This window comes from Tachypleus tridentatus, chromosome 8, assembly GCF_004210375.1.
Source record: "Tachypleus tridentatus isolate NWPU-2018 chromosome 8, ASM421037v1, whole genome shotgun sequence".
Lineage (NCBI taxonomy): Eukaryota > Metazoa > Arthropoda > Merostomata > Xiphosura > Limulidae > Tachypleus > Tachypleus tridentatus.
Window position 1 is genome coordinate 118,175,556 of NC_134832.1, and position 18,212 is coordinate 118,193,767.

The window sequence follows — 18,212 nt, forward strand, 5'->3', positions numbered from 1 at the left end:
CACGTGGACTCACGTTGGTTAAATAATTTTCATCCAATCTTCTTCTTCCTCCGTGAGATACACACATAATTGAGTGTAGTTTGTGTTTTAATGTATATTGTACAAGCTAGCGATAAAAGCACAGTTTACATTGTTGTAAGTAAATCTGACTTTGTTTACGCTACGGGTTGAGAACTGGAATTTTTATGATAATTTCTGTCTCGTCAGTCGAGATATCTATTAATAACGAAGGCAAATAATCAACAAAAGTTAAAAAAAAGTATTTAAGATGGAGAAAAGTGAACTGACAGAAAAACAAGTAATACCAATGCTGATACAAAGCCCAAATATTTTAAGATCATAATTATTACAGTTAAGGATATACTTTCATATTCATAAAGGCCCGGCATGGCCAAGTGTGTTAAGACGTTCGACTCGTAATCCGAGGGTCGCGAGTTCGAATCCCGGTCGCACCAAACATGTTCGCCCTTTCAGCCGTGGGGGCGTTATAATGTGACGGTCAATCCCACTAGTCGTTGGTAACAGAGTAGCTCAAGAGTTAGCGGTGGATGGTGATGATTACCTGTCTTCCCTCTAGTCTTACACTGCTAAATTAAGGACGGCTAGCACAGATAGCCCTCGAGTAGCTTTGCACGAAATTGAAAAACAAACAACATATTCATAATTAGCAAAGGGCTGTCCAGTGGTCAGCGTATCGGACTGTAGATGTGAATCTTCCATCAGCGACAAAATAAAAAAAATAAAAATCGTGCTCTGCATTTTGGGACTAATGGTGCGTTATAATAGTGACTGTATGGCCCACTGTTTGATTAGAGTAGCTCAAGAGATGGCGGTGAGCGGTGTTGACTAGCAGCCTTCTCTCTAGTCCATCACTTCAAAATTAAGGACAGTTAGTTTTGTGCAACAGGATTCGATTAAAGGTAGTAACAAAGAAACTGAGCGCCAAGTTAATGAATCTTGGCTCAATATATTATAAAGTTGAAAATTAGTTAATATTCTCTTGTTTCCCTTAATATACAGAAATAGATCTAAAACAGCCAATTAATATTATTTCCTTTTTGAATACCTCGTCCATGTTTCGTGTCACATATAAAATATGTTGTTGTTTTTTTATGAAAGGTATGAGAATCTTCTTGTTACACTTCAGATCTGTAAATTAAATTCACCGGCAAACCCGTTTTAAAGAGATGTCAAAATGTGATATATTCGTCTGTGTGCATTTGTTAATAATACGTATAAATATCATCTTTGTCTTTATATATCTCCTATTGGGTGAACCATAACATATATATATATTTTAGAATGTGTAGATATACAAGTCATTATGAGCTTCAACTATTGAAACTGTTTTTTGGGGTTTTTTCTGCTACTAAAGCTTACGCTTGAATGCTTATTTTTGGTCGAAATTTGGGTCACTAGCGCGTGCCATAACGAAAACAAATTGTTCTGTTATTGTTCAAATGTCCATAATAATTGCTCTACTCATAAGCTCTGTTGTTTCTTTTATTTGTCTTTGTAGCAAAACACTAGTGCTGAGGCGCATCTAGTAGTACTATATAAAGGTGGAAAGCTATCCACCTGTCTCGCCGATATAATAAGCAAGTTTACTTCAAAAATTTTGTTCCAGCCACATACGAGCGTAACGCCCGTATTATGTTTGTTTGTTTGTCAAGGGGAAATGTTTACGCAACATCACCAAATTTTATCCAGTCGGAACCCTGGACCATACTGTTTTATCCGCAGTACGTTTTAATTTTGTATTCAGATCTGCAGTTTTATTATTAAATATATTAGATTATTTTTAGGTTATTGAATTTCAATTTGTAGTAAAAGGGTAAAGTGAAGTAAAACATGATTTCGTAAACTGTTAGCTTATTGGTCGACTTAAAAATACACAAACTAAAGAGCGCTTCTTCGGGCTAACAAAACCAAAACTAGAAAAACAGTCCATACAGAAAACCCTGAAATTCATAGTAAAATTCACAACAATCACAGTTGATAAATAACTTAAAAGTACACAGAAGTTGAAATGTTAATCAAGCAATACGTAAAGGATAAGAACAAATACACATAATGTTTTTTATGAAATACTAGAAATAGGATAGTCATTCTCCATACATATGTTGTTATTAGATTATAAATAATTTTTATAAGAAAAAATGACAAACATTTCCCGTCATATGACGAGCATTCAGCTTCTTTAATATAATTTTAATAGTATCGGTATTTTATGCAGGTCTGGAATTTTATTGTTAAATACCTTGGATAATCTTCAGGTTAATGAATCTTAATTTGTAGTGATAGGTAAAGTGAAGTAAGACATGATCCTGTAAATAAATCTGTCAGTTTATTGGCTGACTTGAATGAAGTGAACTTGATAGAAGTAAAACGTGATTTCATAAACTGTTAGCTTACTGGCTATGAATCCATCTTCTGTGACAAGTGGAAGTTAAATAATTACTCTTTATCGTAGTTTTGACGTAGACGATGGAAGTGGACAGAACAGAAACCTTCTGGACGCTACTAGTCCTTCAACTGGCCTGGTTGTCCATGCTATCCCTCAGCGGCGGGAGTCTTTCCTGTATAGGTCAGACAGCGAATTCGAGATGTCTCCGAAGTCCATGTCCAGACATTCTTCTCTTGGAAGCGAGTCGTAAGTACTTAACCGTATTTACGTTTCCTATAATTAGAAAGACTGCCTTAGAAACAAACTGCAAAACGGTTTTTATCCACCCACACGTACGAGTAAGTGATCCCAAGAAGGTTTGCTCCAAAAATAAAATATCTTCCGAAAACAGAAAAACAAACGTTCTCAAGATGGTATTTCTTAGAAATTAATTATCATTTGAAATATATATTCAAGAGACTGATCAAATTAGGAGAGTCTCCTATTTTTTTGAAAATGTGTTTGTGTGTGTGTGTTCTCAAGATGGTATTTCTTAGAAATTAATTATCATTTGAAATATATATTCAAGAGACTGATCAAATTAGGAGAGTCTCCTATTTTTTTGAAAATGTGTTTGTGTGTGTGTGTTCTCAAGATGGTATTTCTTAGAAATTAATTATCATTTGAAATATATATTCAAAAGACTGATCAAATTAGGAGAGTCTCCTATTTTTTTGAAAATGTGTTTGTGTGTGTGTGTTCTCAAGATGGTATTTCTTAGAAATTAATTATCATTTGAAATATATATTCAAGAGACTGATCAAATTAGGAGAGTCTCCTATTTTTTTGAAAATGTGTTTGTGTGTGTGTGTGTATGTGAAGATTTTTTTTTCTAAAGTTTTATAAGAAGAAACAGCACGAGAAAATTCGCTGGAATTAAAAGCAAAATATACGTAATACAGACTGGTATCATATAATGTAAGATTTATCACAAGACGTCGCATTTCGCTTCAGTTTGTGCCACAAAGAAATGGACCTGAGGAGGCCTAGTACATAAAAAATACAACTAATTCTCAGAAAATGTTATTTATATGACACACCTCAGGCCAGAATAATGTGTCACAAGAAATTGCCTTATGAAGCTAACTTTCTTAGGAAATTCTGAACTCCATTTATAAAAGAAAAAGACAAAAACATTAATACAATATTATATATACAAGTTCTGCGAATGTTGAAATGTCAGCCAAGTTTTGACTTATTCCCGAAATTATTTATTTAAAGCCTAAACAAGAATTACAGCAGAGAGATTTAGACAAACCTGTTCTTAGCATAAATGGTTAGCAACGATAACGTAAATTGATTTTACCAGTTACTTAGATTGTTTCGGTTTTGAAAAGTTTGTGGCAAACAAGTAGTTATTTTCGCTTTACTTAGTAAATCTCAAGCATGCACGTATCCATATTACGCAACTGTTTTAAACTGTGTTTAAGAAAAGATTGTAATATGTAACTTGTGTAGAACAGTATCAGCGCTATAGTGACCACGTTCACATTATGTGTATTATTTTCACACAACACAAACTTTGTTAAACATGTAACACTAGTTCATGTTCTCCTCATCCAGTGAACCTTGTCCTTTATTTTTGTGTTTTCTCACACAGTTGTACACTGTCTTTTATTGTGTTCATACAGTACAGAAACGTAATTGGAAGACCTCAGCTAAGATTATTTGCCCAGATTAGAGGGCCCTTTGTAGGACGTCAAATGCCGCATTAAATTTATAGGAGATAGAATTATTGCAATGCGTTATTATATTGGGTTGAGGAATAATTCGTGAGCGTTTTTTCAAGTTAAAAAAATATATTCATAAATGAAACGCTTTCGCAAAATATTTCATGTCATTTGGTAGATAATTTTTTGCTCTAATAGATGATGTGTTTGATTTTCATATGTCTTTAATTTTTGCTTTCATTTTCAGCTCATTAAATGGAATGTCAAGTGGACAAAATCGAGCATTTTCGACACCATCTGCTTTTCGCATTTAATTTCTTGCAATTTCGTTTACAACAATGCATACTATATACCTAGGTATTACATGAAATAAAGTATCATAATAAATGTTTTGGGTGTAATGTGTTCATGCGTTGAAGTATTGTATAGTCTTGCATGTAATGCTTGAATAAAATTATTTAAAAACGCTCACGAATTATTCCTCAACCTAATATTTTCATTATTTTTTTTTTGGGGACCAGAGATTTCATGGTTAATAGCTGAAAAAAGGGGAAAAAGGATGTGTAACCATCTACATTTTTGCATATATGGAACCACGCCCCTATAGAGTATTTATTTGTATTATATTCACCACCTTGTTTTATATTTATGTATTACCCATCATCTTATCTTTGTTTACAAGGTGTGTTTTATTTTGTTCTTGTTTACACACTATGCATTACCTTGTTGTTTTACAAACTATATATCGTGTTCTGTTTGCAATGACTACACGGTCTGTGTTATTTTACTCAGTGAAACTGTCTTCATTTCATAACACGAACACTATCTTTTTATTTACATATGTACACCAAACATGATCGCCTTTTGAGCCTTGGGGACGTTATAATGGTACAGTCAACCCCACTATTCGTTAGTAAAAAAGTAGCCCAAGAGTTGGCGGTGGGTAGGGATGACAAGTTACCTTCCCTCTAGTCTTACACTACTAAATTAGGGACGGCTAGCGCCGATAGCCTTCGTGTAGCTTTGCGCGAAATTATAAAGCAAACAAAGCATATGCTCTTCTCACGCTGTGTGCACAGTATGCGTTTTGTGTAGTGTATCTCTATATAGTGCACAAGTCATACACGCTGTGTTCTGTCAACACAGTGTATATTATTTTATGTTCTGTCGATGTAGTATACAGTGCCTAATATTCTGTCAATACAATGTACATTGCCTCTTGTTTTGTAAAGTCGAAACTGTTTATTATTTTATGTTCTGTCGAATTAATGTACATTTCGACACAGTGTATATTAGCTGATGTTCTGTCAACACATTGAATATTGTCGTATGTTCCGTACAGAAAATCTACATTGTTTATGTTGTTTTATGTTCTGTTGATATAACTTACACTGTCTTTGATACGTCGTCACGGTTTGTATTAATTTTGTTATGTTCAAGAAAGAGTGAACCTTCATACGTTCTCTATTCTTCAGTTTAAAATGTTTTATTAAACGATTTTCGACAGTGTGTTAAAATTAAAGATACTAAAACAGAAGTTATTTGTTGCACTAAAAGAAAACAAACAGGGAAGATAAGATATGAAGAAAGACTACACTATCATTTAAATAGTACAATGGAGTAAAAAATTCTGTGAATTTGGAAAAACAGTTTTAACATAACTTTATATATTGTTTTTGAAAAGTTAGAGTTCAGGGGTTATAAAAAGCATCAGATTTTGAGTCTTGTGTATCCAGTTATATCTCTTAGAATTTGAAGAATTATTTTTTCAAAATCGTATGGCGTAAGTCTTGCGATTCCTTAAAAACTTTGTTTTATAACAACTGTTTTGTTCTCAAAATCAACACTTTTTCTTACTTTAATTTTTTCCCTAAAGCTTAATAAAACTACTGATTTTCTGGCAACAAAAATGAAAATTTCTAAAGTGATATAAAATAGTATGTTAACTAAGTTTCTATAGTTAGAAAGAAATATAATTTATTCAGGTAAGTCAAACCCTCTAAGAATTTACATATCAAGGAGCGGATTAAATGTGTCTTAATGTGATTGCTCAAGCAGGAATTTTGTTTCTATTATTTTTTTGAAGAGATAGGAACAGACGATGTCATTGCGTGACGTCTAAATATATTTCTAGTATAAAAACGTCCTATAGGACAACTATGTAATACGTTTGAATCGAATTATTCGGACTGTGTGAAGAGAGTGGGTGGAGCTAGCTCCACTGCGCTTGGTGTCCGCTCAACGGTGTAACGACATTTCATCTAGTCTACAAACAAGAAAAGGACAAGGAAAGACATATAATTTTCCACAAAATTTTATTTTCGCTTGAAGACTTGATAGAGAACACAAGACATGAGGCGAAGTAGTGGTGTAGGAAGGGGTTGCAAAGTAAGGGTGCTTGGTTATACAAGCAGATAATATAATTTGCAGATACTATAGAAGTCAAATATGTAAAAAGGGGTGCTATAGCATCCCCGGTTTAGACGCCTCTGCGAGACAAATTTATCTGAGATCAAAATATAAAAAAAAAACGTGCAGTGTTATGATTTGGAAACAATCTAAGCTAACCTGAAAAGACAGATCACACTATACCATTAGTGTAAAATATTTTGTTTCTTTAATCCATATTTTGATAAGTTCTTATCCGAAATTTTCAACAAATAATTTTGTTAAATATATTAACTTGCTAAAAATTATCGATAAAACAGAAAATATTAATTTAACTTATCTTATTAAATTATACACTGTTCTAGGCGTCATGTGAATGTGTTTCTAGCTGTCAACGCATGCATACCAGCACAGTGGGCTCACACGGTATGGTGTAGCGTGTCTACAGTCAATTGACTTCTTTAGATTGCAACATTTGTTTTAATACCTAGCTTTTGTTACCTCTGCTACAGCTTTTGCAACTCATTCAACCTGATTCTTTTTTGTTTTTTTATTCAAAAAACGATAGTACTGTCGCAAAACCCATTCCTCGCGAAATATAATTTCCTTTCTTGTAATTAGTGCTTCAAATTAAACCTAAAATAAAGACCTAAAGTATTATTTTTCTCTTGACTGCTACATACAATCAAACACACGCACATAACTACAAATTAAAACTGCTCGTCTATTTAAAGAGTCCGGCATAAAGAGGTGGGTTAAGGCGTTCGACTCGTAATCTGAGGGTGGCGGGTTCGAATCCAGGTTACACTAAACATGCTTGTTCTTTCAGCCGTGGGGACGTTATAACGTAACGGTCAATCCCACTATTTGTTGGTAAAAGAGTAGCCCAAGAGTTGGCGATGGGTGGTGATGACTAGCTGTCTTCCCTCTAGTCTTACATTGCTAAATTAGGGACGGCTAGCGCAGACAGCCCTCGAGTAGCTTTGCGCGAAATTCAATACAAACCAAACTTTCCTGGGGAAGAAAGGGAGGAATACAGAAAATAATATTCCTCTTGATTTTGTTGTGGTATATTATTTAATCTAGAGATATTTTAACTGAATGATTGAGAAACTGTCATTTTGTCTTTAATGTTTCTTTGCATTACATATAACTATTTGAAATTTAGTACTTCCACGCTTTGTTTCGCAAAAGTACCTTCGATTGAATAACATTTTGTGGAGGTTCATGTACACATATGGTGGAAGCTGTATATAAGAATTATTTGTATATCTTAACGCAGTGGTGATTCTTAAAAGATTTGAGCTATAGCGCCACGGTAATATGTTTATAACTTCTATATTTAGGTGAATATCCGACCTATGATTGGAATAATTATATGTCACAGTATTTTTCAAGTTGTATAATGCGCATTCAAAGATTAGTAAAAAGTGAACGCACAAAGGACACGACATTTGGATGAAGGGAGTCTTCAGTTTTATCCATACAAGAAAGAAAACCGGAAAATCGAGCCAATAAAACAGCAAGGGAACCTCAAAACCCATTCTTCAATCTAACCTGAAGCAACGCTCTCATCCTCAGACTTCAGGCTAGAATAACGAAAGCCATATTGCAATGAAGATGGAAGTACCCTCTGGTCTCGTTAAAAACATGAGAAAGAAGGATTTGAAGCTCACTGAGGTTTACAAGCTCTGAGGCACAAATCAGTGTCTGGTGCCATAGAAATGGATAACCGAAAAAGAAGCTGAAATCACACTACTACTCGACCACATCTGTCACCTGATGCAACTCCAATGTCGTTGTTTTTCGTTCTACTTAAACATGGTACTGGATGCCAACATTCACATTCTGAAAAAGTTCTGTAGGAAGTTTTTCAAGGTATCTAACCTGAACTTGATCTCTTCAGAAAAATGTTACAGAGGAAGCTCGCAAAAGCTCTACTAGTTAAGAAAAAATTCTCATATAACTTCGTACCGTTTCTTTTCCTAAAAGCAAGTTTGTTCAAAATTTGTATTTTATTTTCGATTTGTAGAAATTATAACATTTTCTAAAAAATAAAACGATAAGATATTGTTCTTATTGGTTTACCGGTATTTTAAACTCTCTATTTTAACAGCATGGTAGGTAAATACACTGGTACCTAAACAGAGCAGGAATATCACAATAGCATTGTGATAACGTAATATTTTCTCTGGACGCTTAAGTGGAAATACTTTGTTAAGAGGACATCACTTATGTGATCTGCCAAAAAGTCTAATTCAGAAAATTTTCAGACACTGACAGTACAGTAAGCAATGTGCAGTTACTTGTAAAGTCAAGCTCCCAGAAAGTTAACCTAATGCAATATGTTGTGGAGTACTTAATAATAGACTCTTTGGTCTAGAGCCAATTTTTTTCTTCTTTTTCGTTTTTTTTCTTCCTACCATTATTAAGAACGGTAATAGAGATCTTTAGGCTTAGGTTCCTTATTTTCCATTCCTTACTGATGCAGTTTAAACAAAGTTTCGATGCTCTAAAAGAAATCATTGTACAGTTAATTTATTAATCTATTGGCAACTAAATATCTTATTTTCGTAAAATGGTGGTATCATATTAAATACAATTATTTATTTTAGATATTTATATATGTGTATTATGTTGGTGATAAAGGTTACACGTGTCTGAGCCCCACGCTAGTACAGCGGTAAGTCTACGTATTTACAACGCTAAAATCAGCGGTTCGATTCCCCTCGGTGGGCTCAGCAAATAGCCCGATGAGACTTTACTATAAGAAACCACACACACGTTTGTCTGTCCGTCTGTTTACAATCATCACGAGATTTAATGCAGACTCTTATTGACAAATACACAAAACGAAAAATACTTCTATGTAAAGTGTTTTCTCAGCCCAAACGAGCCGTTTTTGCATATAAATTTCTCAACAAGTGGGTTTCTCGTCATCACTGATTATTAAGTCTGTTTAGTGTATTTACTTGCTACCATGGTTTAATACGCACACGTTACACCAGTTATCCTATCACATTCATTATATTGTAAGTGCCAGAAGTATTTACTGGCATAAACAGCTTTGATATTTCAAGGCAAACGTCTAATTTTGGTACATATTGCATGAGCGAAACGTGTGATTCAAGCGTAATATTGTTCTCATGCTGCTGAAACAATGAAAAAGTCATAAAACCAGTAGGAGCTTCCAAACAATACCATATGGAAGCAGAATATGTATAAACGTTCTGTTACAGATGCAGTTTCGTAGATAATATTGAAAGTCTTTAGTCAACTCGTGCATGAAACATTATTTTCTACTGATGCCAGATAGCCTGAAGGGCTGCCCCTTCCACCCAGTCCCCAAAATTGCTCATTTGGTTTGCCTCTCATTGTACAGCGGTATGTCTGCGGACTCACACTACTAAACCGGGTTTCAATACCCATGGTGGGCAGAACACAAATAGCCCATTGTGTAGCTTTAAGCTTAATTCTAAACAAACAAACGACCATTCGGTTAAAAAAAGGTGATAGTTCAAAATATACCAGCAAGTAAATAATAACAACAGATTTAATCACAAAGCTTTTATGCCACTTATAACATTAAAGTAGTCAATATATTTATTGGGTTTAAAACATGATGTCCCAACATATGTACCTCACTGGTTACTTTGAGGATTCTACAACAGGAGCTGAGAAAATATCTTGAGTGGCTATGAAACTGAAGACTAAGTACTTGCCCCAGACTTCATTGCAAATAAATCAAAGTAGACCATTAGTTTGTTGTCTAAGCCGTTTTAGCGGACCTCTCCTTCACACAGATAACGAATGTCCGAAGGAAAAGCTTTATCTAATATAGATGTAATTGTATTTGTGATAATGAAAAATAATACGTTAAAGCCAAAATAAAATAAATTCAATCTCGCTATAGTGTGTGTGATATATATAAATATATATATATATATCACACACTATAGCTAGATTGAATTTATTTTATATATATACATGCAGAGAATTAATATTAAAATCAATATTTAAACAGTCAAGCAAAATAAAACCAAAAGGAAGAACTGTGTTTCAAACAGCAAATCAAAACCTTTGATAAACGAAAAGCCCAAACAAAAATAATGTCAAAGACGCCGCACATATCAAGAGTATCCCTAAGATATAGGCTATAATGTGGGATATAAAATGTACCCTAGGTTTTGGAGGTGACTACGGAAGTAGGATCCACATTGAGGTGGGGATAAGCCATATATTGATCACAACCTCCGTTCGCTAGTCTCACTTGAAGAAATTATCAAAAGAAATATACCAAGATATTATAGAAGAAAAGTCAAAACCAAGTTTTGGAGACGTTAAATCATACATTTTGGTTAAACTATAAAACTGTATTTCAACGCAAGTGGAAATAGCTAGATTGTTTCTAATGTTTCGTATCTATATTTTATATTTATGTGTGACGTAGAGGGTGCTGTGATGCCCCCCAAAAGCACTGCGGTATGTCCGCGTACTTACAACGCTATAAACTGGGTTTTGATCCTTATGGTGAGCAGAGTACAGATAGCCCATGGTATAGCTTTGTGCTTAACTACAAACAAACAAATTTGCTATAATATGCACACCTTGGTATTAGTAGTGAAAGAATAACTTTAAAATGTCTTGTTCTACAAAACCTAAGCATTTGAGTGTATAAGATATATTGAGATAATGATTATTTTCAATCCTAAAAATATTTTTCTTTATAATTTAAAGTGGCTTAAGACTTTTATAAATGCAGCTTCAGGGTTTCTAAAATACTACTATGTACGTTTAAATACTTCCTCAAGTGAATTATTGATCAAACTACCATTTTACCGAGAGACGGCGCTGTTTCTATGCCAACCAAGGACAGTTTAGGTTAGCTGTTCGGCAGGGGATAATCAATGAAGAGTATTGAGTGTCTGTTTTGGGTGTCCGGTATTATGCGTTCGTATCGTACACTCTTTAAAGAAATTCGTGGGACCTCATTGAGAAAGAAAACAAATTGGTCTCTGGGTGAATGTTGAAGAAATTACTTCTTTAGTGGTCGGAGAATGAGAGGTGTTTAAAGCAAGAATCAGGTGTTTTTGTTGATTTTTATTGACTACACTACGGTATTGGCGTACTGCAGACGACTTTGGCCTAGCTTGAGCTTCCTCCGTTTCGTGAGTTAGTTATTTTGTAATTATGAAAATAACTTCGTCAAAAGTACAGTTACATGAAGATGTCATCTGATTTATAAATATTAAAGGAATTATTTTAGTACGTAATTTATAGACTCAGTATCAGCTATTTGCATTCTTGGTATTTGTACAAATTCTAGGCGTTTTCAAGCATCGTTTAACTGTATTTAAATTATGATTTATCATTGGAAATGTTTCGTTTTTTGCACAGTAGCAAATTGTATTTTTATGGTTTTGCATTAAAATATATCTTTTTAATTAACATTTCAGCTTATTTATGTTTTTGAAGAAATATGGATATTTACGCATTTAACAATTATACAATAATAATCTTTTCGTAGCTATGGAAAGTTCCTCAGTTAGAAAAATATTTATGGGAACAGGCATTAACATATTTTTAGGTGTGAAAATGTGTCAGACAGGTTTGTTTGTTTTTTGAATTTCTCGCAAAGCTACACGAGGGCTATCTGCGCTAGCCGTCCCTAATTTAGCAGTGCAAAACTAGAGGGAAGGCAGGTAGTCATCACCACCCACCGCCAACTCTTGTACCAACGAATAGTGGAATTGCCAGTCACATTATAACGCCCTCACGGCTGAAAGGGCGAACATATTTAGTGTAACGGGGATTCGAACCCGCGATCCTCAGATTACGAGACGAACGCTTAACCCACCTGGCCATACTGGGTCTGTCATATAAGTAATGTATTTTGTGATAATTTTCACTTTATGTTGAATTGAACAAAAAATGTGAAATACCATTCAGTTTAGAATAGCAAAAGAAATCTTGTTACTAGATGAAAATCATGCCATAGAAAATAAACATTTTAATCTCCATTAATAAAATTTAAACAACAACAAATAAAAATGTTAGAAAAAGATTCTGATTCAACTCTTAAGACGTTAAGCATAATTTTGACTTTAAGGACCTTTTATTTTATTATCAAACTGCTGTTTTATCTTTCTACTTCTTGTCGTTCAACGCCTTTAGAACACTTGCTGGGTAGGAAACTGCATAGACGGACCCTATCCAGGGGCAACATTTAAAACTAAGATAATACATTATCCTTACAGACTAAGTTTTTAGTTGATTATTAGCACGTCTGAGATTATCTGAAACGAAACTTTTCTTTATCCGTCTAAGATACATTGAATACGGAAGCAGATTATTTGCTGGTAACTAACCATATGCAATTATTATTTTTATGTACGAATATCAGGAGTTCCTGTATTTCACCTGTTATTATATATAGACAATAAATTTATGTAGGTATCTTATGCGCTATTAACTAAGACATTAGTATTACTATAATTTAAGTTTACACAATATTATGATGTTTATGATTCAGTTTATGTACGTTCAGTATCATAATTGGAGGCACCTACACTTTGTTTAATTTTTCTCTATTTTACTAATTTCCTTGTATAAGGTAAGAATAGTGATTTTCTTTTTATTGTACATAATTATTTTAGTGGTTCGTAAGAGGCTACAAACTTTTTTGTAATACAGGGTAATTATGAAGAACGTTTCACAGCTCAGCGCGTCATGTCTCTCAAACTGTTATCGCACAGGAAGGTAAAATTGTAACAGAATGTTACGGATATTGCGGAGATTTAAATACTATTGTTGTCAATGGGAGACCCGGTGTGATTTCTGTCTCGTGTATTTTTCATGGCTATAATGAGCCCGTGAAATGTAATAATCTGGAAAATGTGCAAAGAGGTGAACTATAGAAATGTTATTCCACCAAAGGATGTAATGCCAAGGCAGCATTCGGAAAATAGCACGTTTGACATCTGCAGAGAGCTTTGTTCTAGTGTGGCACGTGCACAACCTCATAAAAAAACAAATTAAGGAGACAGGCTACGGTTGTGGTAAGCCATATTCAGGGTAACCAGTGACATCTGTTGAAACTATTTCTGAGGTCAACCATGCCGTAGCAGAACAAGCTAGCACAGGCTCACGAACGTGCACTAGTGCACATTATGTCACCTGGTGTCCAGATTTGCCAATTTGAACTGTTCATAAGGTTATTCGGTTAACTTTGCAGACGTATTCTTACAAGTTGTATCATACTCAAGCACTGAAGGAGACGGATTTAATCCGATGTATTGACTTCGCGTTGCAGGTCTTTAGGAAACTCGAAGTTGATGATCAATGTCGTAACGAAACACACTCCACATTTCCGAGAAATGTCAACACTTGCAACTATATTAACTAATCGATAACTTATCCACGTGTAATATTTCCTACATACCTCCATGATGTTAAGACAGCTGTGGTGTGGTTCCACATTGTCTTTGTTAATGTTTTGAAACCATCAGCATATGCATATGGCAAACCCGCATAACGAAATATCATAGACGCTACGATTTTCATCCAGGTACTCCTCCACATCTTGGTAATCAGGTCTTGTAGAAGCACTTTCAAGATAGAACCATGTCACTTTCCTAGCGCGTCGGACATAGCTTCTGGTTTTGAGAGGACCTGAAGTAATGCGTAAACCGTGGAGAGTCACGCACAATTCCTGACCTAAACCAGCTCTTCGTATGCAACTTGTGGAGATCTGCCTACCACTCCATGCGCAAGGATTCACGAATTTTTGTATCGGGCCATTCAAAATATTGTGCAAACAAAATGCCTGCATCATACCATGTCAACCGCATTAAGGATGCAATTGTTCGGGAAGTGGCCATCACACCAAGTAAGATGCTTATTGTTGCTGTAATGCTCGCTGTCACATGGATGCAATGCATTCTAGGCGCTATAGGAGCACAATTTTGAAAATTTCTGTAACTCATTAGACGTTAGGTTATAGTTTTACCCCTGATGACAACCGTGGCAAGTGCAACTCCATGATACTCTTTATATTTCTGTGCAATTTCATATTCGTATGTCATATCGTTTGAAAGGTATGGACGCGCTGAAGTGTGAAAATTGTTTTTAAAAACTCACCCTGTGTGTTAAGAAACTACATAGTTTGAGTGAATAAACAACCATGTGGAGCGAATTCGTAACTTCCAGTTTACCAATATGGAGATCTGAAAATGAGATTTGAACAAAAATTGTACTCTCAAAAAAAAACAAAAAACAATAGTAACTGAAACATCTTGCATACTTAAATTAATACTTTATAATCACGAGTGGATCTAAAAAAACACACACACACACACATATAAATATATATATATATCGGTTGTTTCAATGTTTGTACCTTTTTAATATTATTATCATTCTGAAACAATCGGGCAGACATAAAAAACCGAGCAGTTAGGCAATCAAAATCGCATAGTTTTGTAAGATTTCTTTATATTATTATTTATCAACACGTATATTGTATTTAGCTATTGTGCAAAACAGTTTCACATAGTCTTGAATGTTAAACTGACACGTGTGCATTGTTTAGACAATATAATATCTGTATCAGAAGTTCCCAGTATTTTTAATATCAAGTTGCCTGCGTACTGATTTCTCTGTTTTAAAAAAATCGGATGTAATGTGAAACAGTATTTATGCTTATTACCGTGTTTTAACTGAATGGAAAGGTTAGTGAAGAGTGCTAACACTTGAAAATGTTCATGTATCATTACACGATTGTTATGGTGTTCAACTCGCAGGTCTCGAGATCAAAACTCGTCGCTGAACATGCATAAGGACGTTATATGTTACAATCAATTCCATTATTTGTTAGTATAGAGTAGCTCAAGACATGGCGGAGGGTGCTGGGTGTGTTATTGATTGGCGATAGCTCTTGAGTAGTTTTGCGAACAAATTCAATAAGCATAATGGACTAGTGTACTGTGGAACTCATTTTCATCTAATCATGGCGTAAAATATAAAATGATACTGATTATGTTTGCACAAATATTCGTATATCAACGCTGCTAGTTAATTATATTAAATGGAAACTTTAAGGAATACCACTTTTAATCGAACCAGTGAACGATATTTATCGGTCACCCAGCCTTAGCAGTAGTTTTTTTTTTTTTTAAGTGCGTACACCATATACGAACTCTATTCAAAAATACATACGGCCTGTGAAAAATACTGATATATATTTCAAGCAGTAACAGTTTTGTTTTCTATTATCAACTGAAAGCATAGTAATTTTAAACATCAAAGCAGACCATCTGATAAAAACATCACTTTCACCCCACAGTTTCAATACTAGCACCAAAAAGACAGGGCTTACGTTTCATTGGATCGCCAACAGATTATTTGTGTATTTGTTACTTTTAGCAAAGCCACATTGGGCTATTTGCTGTGTCCACTACGAGGAATCGAACCCCAGAGTTTAGTGCAGTAAGCCCATATATTTACCAATGTCCCACCTAGGGACAGGCTGACAGCAACAACAAAGAAAACAAGAGGCGAACAGTAAATAACATTTCTTGTTTTTTGGCACATTTTTAATTAATTATAAAAGTAATTAAAATGTAAAAGTTATGAACTTATTAGGTTAGATAAGAAGATATACTTGGAAAAAGTTTAATAAATATTTCTCATCAACGTTGTAAGTGGGCTGCTCGCACATTGTGTAATTTATTTACGTAAGTTGAGCTACGTTGTCGCAGCGTGATTTATCTTTTATTACACACGATTAGTACTTTAACACAGTTCAAAGAACAATAAAACGATAAAATGAAATGAAAAACTGCTGAGAATAGAGGGCTAAACGTTTTAGGAAGAGTAACTAATTGTCTGTTACAATCTGTAATCATTCTAGAAAGAAAAAGAGTAATTCAGATCTCACATTTTTTATGTCGGTCAAATTGATAAAGTCCATACAGTGTTAGGGTTGAGAAAAATAACAGATAAAATAAAGTGTTTCTGATTTTGCTATTCATTTAAGAGGTTCTAGGAGTCATTAAAATGAAATTTGAAATCTGTAAGATGGAAAAAGTACTTTTAGCCTTAATATGAAAGTCACTTTCCATTTAAACCAGTTAGAGTCTGAGTTAGCCTTTGATTTCATAAATTTAGCCACATCTTTAAAGAAAATACTTAATTAAGTAGATGTGCAACTTGACAAATTTTTGAGAGGCAAATTGCATACTCAGCTATACCCTTGGTAACACCCAATAGGGCTGGTGAAAGTTTACAAATAAAATTGAATTCTCAGTCCGTAATAGGTTTCTTTCTGAAGCTCCTGTAATGCATTTCAAATGTCTTATCTTAAAAGTTTTGAAGGTTAGTTTAAGTCTTTTTTTTTTTCTCTTGAAAACCCGCTCAAATATGCTGAAGATGAGCAAAATGTCTGTAAGATTTTTCAGTAGTGTTCATTCATCAAGAAATTTGTTCACAGGGAATGTCGAAAGTGAAGAGGTGTAGCAGTCAAGTTGAGAAACTTGACAGAAATGGCAAAGCATTTGCATCATTTCTTGTTCAAAGCAGTCCAGTTCACAGTAGAGATGTGGTTAAGGTTTCTACTGCCTGAATGTGGTATATTTAATGCATTAAGTTTAATAACAATCTTGAATTTGAATTATGAAATACTTCTCTAATTCAGCCTCAAGCACTTATTCTAACCATAGTATATATATATCAAAGTTAAATGGTGTAAATCAAAAACTAAAACAGCAGCAAGATCTTCATTCTCCGCGTTGTGGCTAGATATTTTATCTCTCTATATTTTGGTTATTACAGGGAAATAAGCCAAAATGCTGGAAATGTTATTTAAAAGTTTTGACTTTTAGAATTCTCTTGTGAGCTTAGTTTTATTTAAACTCAGCAATTTATAATAGCTAATGCAGTAATGATATGCCGAATATTGTCACAAAAATATTTTTAACCTACTGGAAAGCTGAATATGAATTTAGTTTGCTTTTGGATTACGCAGCTAACATGCCACGTTTGCTTTGGTTTGATCAACTCGTTTAGGAGGAGATGAATCCACAGACGAACATAAAGTGTTCCTTAATATTAGAGACTTACGCATCGTATATAGCGTAAATAAGGAACGCTTGTACCCGAATTTTATACTCAGCTGGTTTTAAAAATCTCACCTTTTTGTTTACAAAAGAGTTGTGTTGTTTACTAAAAGATGGATAAATTTCATGAAGGTACACTTACTACATTAAAAGTTATTGTATACATGTGTGTGTGCGCGTGCGTGTATAAACACATATGATTACATGGTGGTCGTAAGATTGGTTAAAATGACCAAGGTTTTTTTTTATAGAGAGGGATAAAAATATGACAATATGCAACGATAGACGATTTTGTTTTGACCCGAAATTTACCGACAGCTAACACACGAGCTTATCAAACAACAGGGGTGTAAATATTAACTAGTTTTTACTCAGCTCGTTTTTGTTTGTTTGTTTTTGAATTCCGCGCAAAGCTACTCGAGGGCTATCTGCGCTAGCTGTCCCTAATTTAGTAGTGTAAGACTAGAGGGAAGACAGTTAGTCATCACCACCCACCGCCAACTCTTTTACCATCGAATAGTGGGATTGACCGTCACATTATAACGCCCCCACGGCTGAAAGAGTGAGTATGATTGGTGCGACGGGGATTCGAAC

At 34.4% G+C, this 18,212-nt stretch overlaps 2 protein-coding genes and 1 long non-coding RNA gene across 18 annotated transcripts in view; 2 read left to right on the forward strand and 1 right to left on the reverse strand.

Moving 5' to 3' along the window:
* LOC143223307 (uncharacterized) overlaps nt 1–2,555 on the reverse strand; it is a 36,178-nt gene extending 33,623 nt beyond the window's left edge. For 8 of the 9 annotated variants that reach the window (XR_013012807.1, XR_013012812.1, XR_013012810.1 and 5 more), the window contains exon 1: nt 2,416–2,555. The gene's annotated coding sequence lies outside the window, so the exon portion shown is untranslated. Of the gene's footprint in view, nt 1–2,260 lie in introns of all 9 variants that reach the window. The other variant, XM_076451139.1, reaches the window with a different exon arrangement.
* Nucleotides 1–18,212, forward strand: part of LOC143223306 (3',5'-cyclic-AMP phosphodiesterase, isoforms N/G-like) — a 188,591-nt gene that overhangs the window by 134,406 nt on the left and 35,973 nt on the right. For 7 of the 8 annotated variants that reach the window (XM_076451130.1, XM_076451128.1, XM_076451129.1 and 4 more), the window contains exon 2: nt 2,474–2,653. In XM_076451130.1, coding sequence (XP_076307245.1) covers nt 2,474–2,653 — 180 coding nt within the window. Of the gene's footprint in view, nt 1–1,524; nt 1,743–2,473; nt 2,654–18,212 lie in introns of those variants that run through there. The other variant, XM_076451131.1, reaches the window with a different exon arrangement.
* LOC143223310 (uncharacterized) lies at nt 6,188–8,579 on the forward strand. Its single transcript, XR_013012816.1, has 2 exons — nt 6,188–6,504; nt 7,851–8,579. It is a non-coding gene; the product is annotated as an uncharacterized LOC143223310 (long non-coding RNA).